Here is an 11,169-nt window from a genome sequence, read left to right on the forward strand (position 1 = left end):
AAGTGTCTCTCACTGGGATTGGTCAGGTACAACATCAGTCAGATGGAGGAGTGGCTTCGGGGGAAGAACCTCCACCAGAGCGGGGCGGTGATTAACATGGAGCCCGTCATCCAGGCCGCCCAGCTTCTTCAGGTCAAGAAGAAGACGTCCCAGGACGCCGAGGCCATCTGCTCACTGTGTACCGCTCTCACCATGCAACAGGTACACTCATACAACTGTTACAGAAACCTGTTACGAGCCTGTTGCACATCACCAATCCTTGAGCACCGGAACGCCCCTCACAACTCCGTCTCAAAGTTCACAGGAAGAGTGACGTGTCTTCATATACTAACCAGTGTCCTATTGGTCATACAGATTGTGAAAATCCTCAACCTCTACACCCCGCTCAACGAGTTTGAGGAAAGAGTCACTGTGTCCTTCATCAGAAACATCCAGGTGACAACTCTCCGTTCGTTATAATGAGTGATTGAAACCACTTCCAGTCTAATATAATCTATTTTCCATGCCATTTATTCACGGTTTTTTATTTATTATCTTGTCCTCAGAATCGTCTGCAGGAGAGGAACGATGTCCCAATGCTCCTAGTGGACACCAAGCACACCTTCCCTGTCCTGTTCCCCTATACCCCCTCAGCCCTTAGCCTGGAGACCCTTCACATCCCTGCCAACCTCAGCCTACACTTCCTCACTCGAGTCTGAGGCTTCAGCGAGGCCTACCACAGGCCTGGTTCTTAGCAAGGAGAAGCAGAGCCCCAACGGAGCTCCCTCTAACCTGGGCAGCTTTCAGTTGCTCTGCTAAACAGCAGAGGGCGCCAAGTCTACAGCACTCAATGGAAGGCAAAATAACCTTCCAACAATGGATGCTGTCAAGCTTCTGTCTGTGTAAATCCAGCAGAATGTGTCAAGTCATTCTTTATAGCTGTCCACAACTGCTTCCTCTATTTGGCGTCTTCTACAGTGGGCTATTGAGATGCTGTGCTTCGTCAGTTCTGTCCCATACAGTCAAATTTATTTTCATTCGCTGTAAGTCGTCTCTCTAGGGTAAGCCGACTGTAAATACATTCCTCTTAAAGATGAATTGAATCTGTGTAAATGTGTGCTCTCACTTCCATTGACAAGGTATTGATTCCCAGTTAGCCACTCTGCCAAGCATTCAGTGTCCTGTTTTATTTATTGTACAGTGGGCAGTGGTCTACCGTGTCAGTCTGGCTTCCTCAGTTAATTGTAGCCTCCCTCGTCTCGACACCCTGTCAATGGACAGCAGATCAGACTCGGGAGCAGCCCTGCATTGCAGTGGCTCTGTTTGTGACTCACAGTCTACACGCAGCACTGTGGCTCTGCTGCTCTCGATCCTTCCTCTGCCTTGAGGAATCCTCAGTCTTCAGAGCCCTTCTCTCACTGAGGCTCGAGTTTTGATCTTATATAAGAGCCGTATCTCTTCGGTGTTCAGATCAGAGCACACCGTCACACCATCTCCTACTACACGCTATGGTCCAGGAAGTCTGAAGCGCTCAACAAATCTCTCAGAGAGATTAGTTGTTGTTTTTACGCTGAATTCAATTCAAATGAATTGAAGCCGTATCATTTCCGAATCAGGAGAAGTGAAGGCTTTATGTAAGTGAGGAGTTAGTAAGTGGGGTAGATCCATGTGTTTGTGAAGACTAGGGTTGAGTAGAGATGGGCGAGGGAGCACTTGAAAATGAGACTGGAGAGTCTCCTGTGCAGAGTAAGGAAATAGCCATTCCTGCAGGACAGACTTAGCCTGGTTTCAAATCTGTTTGTGCTGTCTTGCCAACTCCTGCATGGCATGACAATGACTGGCAGGAGTTGGCAAGACTGCACAAACAGATCTGGGGCCATGCTAGGTCTGCTGCAGGACAGAGGGATTAACCCTTTACACTTGTGGGAATTGGCATATGGATAGGGCTAAATTGAAATGTTTCTCACAGACGACATATGGAAAGCATATGCATAAGCACGGTAGCAATTGAAAGGGAACCGTTTGGATATTATGGGGAAATTATTAGACCAAAAGACACAACCTGACACACTAAGACTGAATCCAAACATTACACTGTTGATTGGATGTACATTTTACATTTACTGTACATTTCGCCGCATTTGTTGATAACGAAATCCTGAAAATACTCTGGATACATTCAGTAACATGAGAATATTCCCTGGAAAATGTGGGGTAGGTGCAACATAATACCAAAACAACGACAAGGGTTTGAGTGAGAGGACTAACTGGTTTCCCTCACTCGGACAACGAAACGTTTTGCTAAAGTTTCCCAATTAGCAGGAGGGATGGGGTCAACTTCTTGTTGCATGCGGTGCTCAAGTTCAGAACGGCTGTCAGTCAAAATCCTACAGAGCTGTGAAGCGCAGAGCCAGAGCTCTGATGTAATGTATAGCATGCTACTGTACATCCACTGCATTCCACTTTAGGCGCTTATCAGTGCCCAAATCTGCCATTTATACAACCCCGCATACTGGTACGAGTGTAAAGGGTTAAAGGTTAAGTGGAAGTGAGAGATTGTTCATTAGTAAGTGAAACGGGAGAAAATCAGAAGTGACATTGGATGGGAACGAGAAGAGCCACACAGCTATCAAAGACTACTGATGAGAGAGGAAAAATGAAACCTGACTTCCAATAATGACTACATTTTGAGCCCAAGTAATCGAAAGCGCCATTTGTCTGATTTGTTGTCGTTTCCTTGGACTCCTGCCACAGTTGTGAAGCAGAGAGCACGTGGAAGGTCAACGTAACTTCATGACGATACATGGAGAGCACTGTATCTCAAAGTTAAGACTGCGAGCGTATCAGCTCAATGAAACTGAAGTAATAAATAACAGATCGTGTCTGCAACTCCACTGTTTCCGCACCGGCTATTCCTATTGGATAGAAAACACATACTGTTGTTGGGCCTCTGAAGTTTTAAGCTCGTCTTCAAATCACGTTCAGAGATATCAGAGCAGCTTTTACTAGAACAAAGCCTGTGTGGGGAAAGGTCTCTAGCTACTAATGATGCCACTAACATGTACAGGACCATCTTTAATTCACCTTGTGCTTGTATTTTGTTTGGAATATGTTCATGTGTTTATTTTTAGTAATTTTTTATTACTGTTGAGAGTTTATGGTAAAGGGAGCAAGCTTTTTCTAACACTACTACTCGCTCATTTTGAGTGTCATTCCTATTTCCGTTGTATGTTTTGTAGTGTGGTTATATAACTTGGTCTTCTGTCGATTTTTGTGCCATTATAGCAGAGTTTCAGATGCAGGTTCTTATAACATCCTTTCTGCTACTCTCACTTGTAAAGAACTTGATATTGCTTATGTTAAGACTGGAAGTTCAGTATTTTTCACTGCATTCCTCTTTATGTCATAACTTACGATCATATCCATTATATCATGAGGCTATACACAGAATAAAATGTTTCACAGGGGCCACATCCCCAGAGAGGCCTTCAGTCTATGGGCCCTGTGTGCCATAATAACAGTTAGAAAACACAAACAATGCATACATTTAACAATGTCGTAATGTTCATCGATGTAAAAATAGAGTTGCACACTCTATATATAAACTCCAGTAATTTATTGGGTAAAATCATTGATGAAATTGAATTGGAGTCGAGGCCCTGGTGTGTGATTAGAGTATGGATGCCAGCGTTCATACATTGATTGATGTGTTGTCCTTAATTGAAGCTCTTTGTAAAGCAGTGGTCTTGTCCTAAAGTTGAATCTTGATGTGGACTTTATAGAAGTGTGTTTGATTGTATGCAGATTAGTACATGTTGCACAGTATGAATTTGGTGACATGGGACACATTTATTCTGCCAACATCTCATTGAATGATCAAGGATTGTGAATTATTTTAGATGAAGCATTGAAAGCCCACAATGATCTGGTTTTGTGGATGAGTAAATGATAAGCAAATGCATATGACAATGTTTTGTATGGTCAGGGTGATGTACGGTTTTCCATCTTATATCTGTACAATTAGGAAATGTATTTAGTCATGGGGGGGGGATTAAAATAGTGTGACTCAGTTTGAACAAAATGTAACCTCACAATCTTTCTTTGAAAAAAATGTTGTAAAAATGAAATAAAATGTTCAATTTATATTTTGTGTTGTGAATTGTGGTTTACTACTGTTACGTTGCCCAGAAAGAAAACCAAATAATGTTGCTCAAACAGAAGGAGGATCGAACAAAGTCACTGACAAAAGCCAAAAGGAAACGTGGGGTTTCAGGTGTTCTGAACGAAACTTGTGGGGGTGTCCACGGAAAGTTAACTAGCAACAACAACTGGAACCAAAAAGACACCCACCATGAGAACCCACTAAATTTGCCCAAGAACAGGAAAACAAAATTAAAACCCCCATCAGGACGTAAACCAAAAAAGTGGAGCAAAACAAAATCAGACAAAGGAATGTTTTTCTAGAAATCCAATTTGGAGAGCCAACTAAAGGTGTTGACCCTCCACATCTCTCAAGACAACCGGAGTACTGGGCCAGCCGCTCTTAAATATCAGCTGTGCCAGCACAGATGTGCAAAGTCCAACCTCAAAACATAAATGGAAAAACCAAAGCCTGTTCACTATCAAAAAAACATTTCAGATGTGATTACAGAATTGCATACATTATCTGCTGTGTGGGATTGCCCTGGGGAATGTTTTAAACCACTCAAGGCTATTAGTTAAGAGTAACTTGCGTGGGCCTTTCTGTAGCTCAGTTGGTAGAGCATGGCGCTTGTAACGCCAGGGTAGTGGGTTCGATTCCCGGGACCACCCATACGTAGAATGTATGCACACATGACTGTAAGTCGCTTTGGATAAAAGCGTCTGCTAAATGTCATTTATTATTATTATTATTATTACTCTTTTGTAATAACACAACTACAGCCCTGCAACCACTTGGTGTCTGTGGTTATTGGTGGAATGGCAGTCTCATGTTCTTCCTCTCACACAGACGCCTTCATTTCACACAAACACCAATACACGGACAGAGCCGATGTGTGAAAGTGTCTCACGTGGTAGCAGACCGGTTGTGTCTATAGCTGTCACTGAATGGCTGTCTAGCTCCATGTCTGTGGTTACCTTCAGTCTCTCAGGTGGGTAGTAACTCTGCTCTCAGAACAGGCTAATCAGCAAGGAAATGATAGGTAGTGTTGCATGGCTGTTTGGTATGTTTTGTTTTTAAATATATTTGTACGTTTTTGGTATGTTTATTGGATCGAGAACGATAGAGGTTAACCCTTCTACAATTTCCGCGGCCCTGTGGAAATTAGTTAACATAACACAAAAATCCCCATCAAAATCTGTCTGTTTAATTAAAGGCAGGAGAGGGAATGCTGACAGAACAGTGGGTCTGATTCAAACCCATGCTGGCAGCTGTACATTGTACATGTGCTCAAGAACACACCAGGCCACGTTATGTTCAGTTTGACAGTAAGGCTGACGTAGACAGGTTGACCTCCATTGACATAACCACCAAAAACATCTCTATTGTCTGCCAGTTTTATTACAGATGACAGCTTTCTGGGTTAAAGCAGGTTTTGGCAGGTTTACATCAATGAAAGTGTGTCTCACACAAACATGTTGTCAAATGGGCCTCTATGGTTCATCTTTGACTCCGAGGATGACTCCGTATCTCTCTGCCTCCGCCTGCACCAAAAACACTAAGCTGTATGATTAGAACAGACTTGAGACATTGTGAGATGACAACATCCACTCTACATTTGTGAATGTTGAACACAATTAGAGTGACATACGGAGGTGGATTTCTTGACCAATTAGTCAAAAGGTATGCAGGTGAAAGTCATTCAGTTGAGTTTTATAGGCAAAAACATTAAGTTACCTCTGCAACCAGGTCTACCTTTGTTTCAGAATATTGCAAAACAGTTTGTTGATGTTGAGTGCAACATTGGTTAGAGAAACAAGCAAAAGGAAGCAGGAAGCTCTGAGTTGCTGTGCAGCGGAGAGATTCATGTGGCTGCCACAGACATAGGTTCAAAGAGTTGCTTATTTTGGTGTGGCTTCACTGGAAATGAGCCAAACAATAGTAGTATGAGCTCACAGAGTGCCTTCATAGTGGAGGTGGAGGATATATCTGAAGGTTGAGGTCAGAGGTGGCTTAAAGCAGCACTTTACCGAATCTGTTTACATGCTTTATGGGGATGTTTTAATTGTGTTTGGTTAAAGATGCACTCTCAAACTTTTGTATAATTTCAGCCAGTAGTTTTGAAAGTGCTGCTCATGAGTCAATAGTGGTCCCTGTTTTTTGTGTACCATGTCATCCATTTCGTATGATATGCTAATTCGGGCTAAAAAATATATACTGTATATATTTATATTCATATGATGTTACAAATTTGTTGTGCTCAAGATCCTGGAGTGCATCTTTAAAGGTCGACTGCACTTCCTGATTTGACCTTGTTTTAGATTTATTTAATTAAGAAATGCTGAATTCAGTATGAATTCAAAGTGAGTCGGTTTCGGTGTGTGGTTTGATGTGGGTGTATCCTGTGTGTGTTTGCAGGTGGGAAAACTTAGCCAAATCATTTAACCAATTAGCTTCAGCCGGTTGGTGTGCACTGGCAAAATTGATTTGACTTTGGATATACGATATCTGAGGCTAGTTTGGGACCGTCAATAAAATTACACAATGTAAATGAGACAACATTTTAATGTTGCACATCTATTAGTTGTCTCAATAAATGCTTTAAATATTTGAAAATGAATTTCTACAATTTAGTTGGTTTGAGGTTAAGTCATTGAAATTTGGAGCTATTGACCTTTTTAATATATTGTTCCTTGTACATCTTTCACTGATGGGGTCTAACTTGCCCCATAGGGATGTTGAATGTACAACCAAATTGACCATGGGCATTACAATCGAGTCCAATGCTGCAGCGCTTCAAATGTATGATTACTTGGGTGCTGCCAGCTGTGGGCATTGAGCAGGATTCAAATAAACCCAACCCAAGGAAAACTGTTACGGTACCCTTCATTCAGTAACATACCATTTTATCATATCATCTCTCAAATCTCAGTTTTGGACGAGGTTGACTTTGACAAAAATGATCCTATTTACACATTGTAAGTCAATTTTTACACAAGAATAAATGTTTCATATTGATGCCACATAGGCCATTTTCAAAATGAAAAGTAGCTTTTTAGGGACAGTTGCTCTTTAATTATGTGATATGTTTTAGGTTTTTGCGGTTGCTTTTCAATACATTACTACAGACTCTTTTCACCAGCACACAGGGACCATGCATCATCCTTTACCCACAAGCACTAAGTAGTCTCTCCACTCAGTCAAAGGATGAGGATTTAGACACCCCCGAGAGACTACAAAACAGACGAGAGAACAGTTCCCCAGGCCTTGTGGAGCTCTATAAAACCATGTGGTATAAAACCACAGCAGATGATGTTTGTGAGATGAGTGTAGAGATAATGCCGCCAGCTTGTGGTTTCAGGCGAGGCGGGGCAGGCTGATTGGTTCCTCAGAACTCCGTAGAATCAGATGTGTACCAACCAGGCTTTACGACGCATTGTAGAGGATGGTGTGCTGCTAGGCAAGTGTTAACTAACCTTTGACCCTTCTCATACCCATCTCCCCTTCCCTAATGCAGGTATCAGTGTAACACAGGCAATCACAGGCTTTGATAAACAGCTACAGTGGGGAGAACAAGTATTTGATACACTGCCGATTTTGCAGGTTTTCCTACTTACAAAGCATTTAGAGGTCTGTAATTTTTATCATAGGTACACTTCAACCGTGAGAGACGGAATCTAAAACAAAAATCCAGAAAATCACATTGTATGATTTTTAAGTAATTAATTTGCATGACATAAGTATTTGATCACCTACCAACCAGTAAGAATTCCAGCTCTCACAGACCTGTTAGTTTTTCCTTAAGAAGCCTTCCTGTTCTCTACTCATTACCTGTATTAACTGCACCTGTTTGAACTCGTTACCTGTATAAAAGACACCTGTCCACACACTCAATCAAACAGACTCCAACCTCTCCACAATGGCCAAGACCAGAGAGCTGTGTAAGGACATCAGGATTAAAATTGTAGACCTGCACAAGGCTGGGATGGGCTACAGGTCAATAGGCAAGCAGCTTGGTGAGAAGGCAACAACTGTTGGCGCAATTATTAGAAAATGGAAGAAGTTCAAGATGACGGTCAATCAGCCTCGGTCTGGGGCTCCATGCAAGATCTCACCTCGTGGGGCATCAATGATCATGAGGAAGGTGAGGGATCAGCCCAGAACTACACGACAGGACCTGGTCAATGACTTGAAGAGAGCTGGGACCACAGTCTCAAAGAAAACCATTAGTAACACACTACACCGTCATGGATTAAAATCCTGCAGCGCACGCAAGGTCCCCTGCTCAAGCCAGCGCATGTCCAGGCCCGTCTGAAGTTTGCCAATGACCATCTGGATGATCCAGAGGAGGAATGGGAGAAGGTCATGTGGTCTGATGAGACAAAAATAGAGCTTTTTGGTCTTAACTCCACTCGCTGGGTTTGGAGGAAGAAGAAGGATGAGTACAACCCCAAGAACACCATCCCAACTGTGAAGCATGGAGGTGGAAACATCATTCTTTGGGGATGCTTTTCTGCAAAGGGGACAGGACGACTGCACCATATCGAGGGGAGGATGGAGGGGGCCATGTATCGCGAGATCTTGGCCAACAACCTCCTCTCAGTAAGAGCGTTGAAGATGGGTCGTGGCTGGGTCTTCTGATGTATCAAATACTTATGTCATACAATAAAATGCTAATTAATTACTTAAAAATCATACAATGTGATTTTCTGGATTTTTGTTTTAGATTCCGTCTCTCACAGTTGAAGTGTACCTATGATAAAAAAATTACAGAACTCTACATGCTTTGTAAGTAGGAAACACGGCCGATTTTGCAGGTTATCAAATACTTGTTCTCCCCACTGTATGTGGTTGTTGAGTCAATTAGACCATGCCTATTTCAATCTTATCTTTCAAAAACAGTTATTTCTGAATATTTAGGCAAGTTAGCTGGCCAACTCCTTGATCCTGCTTTGTAATCTCTTGTAAGATGTGGCCCCTCAATGTAAACCGTGCAAAAGCCAGTGAGTGTAGAGAGGAATAGGATTCTTCCCCTTCCCCTACATATTTTTTAAAATATTTATTTTACATCAAACTCAGCATCAGAACCACAGCTGCCACCCACAGACGCATTCGCTCACACCAACATCTACCTTCCACCCGCAGGTACCAAAAACACACACAGATCCATCACCTTCCCTCCAATCCTCCAGATCTAGGTTGTGTTATTCTCTCTAATGTTAAATCCTGATAAACACATTAGGTATTTTATTTATTTATTAGGGATCCCCATTAGCTGCTGCTAAGGGATCCAAACACATTAAAGCACACATAACAGCACATCATATAACATTATTACACCACTACATAACTACAATACAACATGTATAATACCATCATACAACAATAATACAATGTACGTGTGTGTAGAGTGCGTGTTTATGCGTGTGTCCAGTGGTGTAAAGAACTCAAGTAAAAATACTTTGAAATGCTACTTAAGTAGTTTTTCGTGGTGTCGGTACTATATTATTTATATTTTTAACTATTTTTACTTCACTACATTACAAGAAAATAAAAAACAATGATAATACAAATCTTGAAGTTAGGATTAGCCCATCAATAGCAGAAGAATATAACCTGAATATTGGATGAGTATCCCATACAACAATACTACAATGTACACTACCTTTCAAAAGTTTGGGGCCACTTAGTGAAGAAGCGACTCCGGGATGCTGGCCTTCTAGGCAGAGTTGCAAAGACAAATCCATATCTCAGACTGGCCAATAAAAATAAAAGATTAAGATGGACAAAAGAACACAGACACTGGACAGAGGAAACCTGCCTAGAAGGCCAGCATCCCGGAGTCGCCTCTTCACTGTTGACGTTGAGACCGGTGTTTTGCAGGTACTATTTAATGACGCTGATAGTTGAGGACTTGTGAGGCGTCTTTCTCAAACTAGGCACTCTAATGTACTTGTCCTCGTGCACTGGGGCCTCCTACTCTTTCTATTCTGGTTAGAGACCGTTTGCGCTGTTCTGTGAAGTGAGTAGTACACAGCGTTGTACGAGATCTTCAGTTTCTTGGCAATTTCTCGCATGGAATAGACTGACGAGTTTCAAAAGAAAGGATTTTTTTTCTGGCCATTTTGAGGCTGTCATCGAACCTACAAATGCTGCTGCTCCAGATACTCAACTCGTCTAAAGAAGGCCAGTTTTATTGTTTCTTTAAATCAGAACAACAGTTTTCAGCTGTGCTAACATAATTGCAAAAAGGGTTTTCTAATGATCAATTAGACTTTTAAAATGCTAAACTTGGATTAGCTAACAACATGCCATTGGAACACAGGAGTGATGGTTGCTCATAATGGGTCTCTGTACGCCTATGTAGATATTCCATAAAAAATCTGCCGTTTCCAGCTAAAATAGTCATTTACAACATTAACAATGTCTACGCTGTATTTCTGATCAATTTGATGTTATTTTAATGGACAAAAAATGTGCTTTTCTTTCAAAAACAAGGACATTTCTAAGTGACCCCAAACTTTTGAACAGTAGTGTATGTGTGTGCTAGCGTGTGTATGAGTATGCGTGTGTCCAGTGGTGCAAAGTACTTAAGTAAAAATACATTGAAGTGCTACTTAAGTAGTTTTTTGGGGTCTGTACTTTACTATTTATATTTCCTTGGTAGTTAGGTTGGTCTCTAGACATAACAGGAAAATGTGGGGAAATGATATCAGTGAGGGGATTTTCTTTACTGTCAAGTTACAGGACACATACCACAAATGCAATGGAACCTTATCAATGTAATACAAGAAACTGTTGAAACAAGTGTGTCAAGTCATCCTCACAACATCCTGTAATGGTAAACTCCTTTTTCTGATTTTATATTGTTATATTTTGGCAAGCAATGAAGGATATATCGATTGTGAAGAATTATTCAAACTCAAACATTTGTTCAGTGATAAGGTTAGTGTTAAGTAAGTTGAGTACGTTCTGGCCTCATTTGAAACCAAACCAGTTAATTTGAGTTGACAGGAAGTGGTTTGTAGGTTACTGGTTTGTTTTTCTCT

The 11,169-nt window shown here is 41.5% G+C and overlaps 1 protein-coding gene across 2 annotated transcripts in view; it reads left to right on the forward strand.

The window, feature by feature from the left end:
• The window catches only part of myo5b (myosin VB), an 83,006-nt gene extending 78,899 nt beyond the window's left edge, over positions 1–4,107 (forward strand). For both annotated transcript variants that reach the window (XM_035776398.2, XM_035776399.2), the window contains exons 37-39: positions 27–201; positions 355–435; positions 546–4,107. In XM_035776398.2, the coding sequence (XP_035632291.2) occupies positions 27–201; positions 355–435; positions 546–698 (409 nt within the window). In that variant the 3' untranslated portion in view covers positions 699–4,107. The remainder of the gene's footprint in view (positions 1–26; positions 202–354; positions 436–545) is intronic.
• Positions 4,108–11,169: the final 7,062 nt, after the last annotated feature.

The sequence above is a fragment of the Oncorhynchus keta genome, chromosome 9 (genome assembly GCF_023373465.1).
Source record: "Oncorhynchus keta strain PuntledgeMale-10-30-2019 chromosome 9, Oket_V2, whole genome shotgun sequence".
NCBI lineage: Eukaryota > Metazoa > Chordata > Actinopteri > Salmoniformes > Salmonidae > Oncorhynchus > Oncorhynchus keta.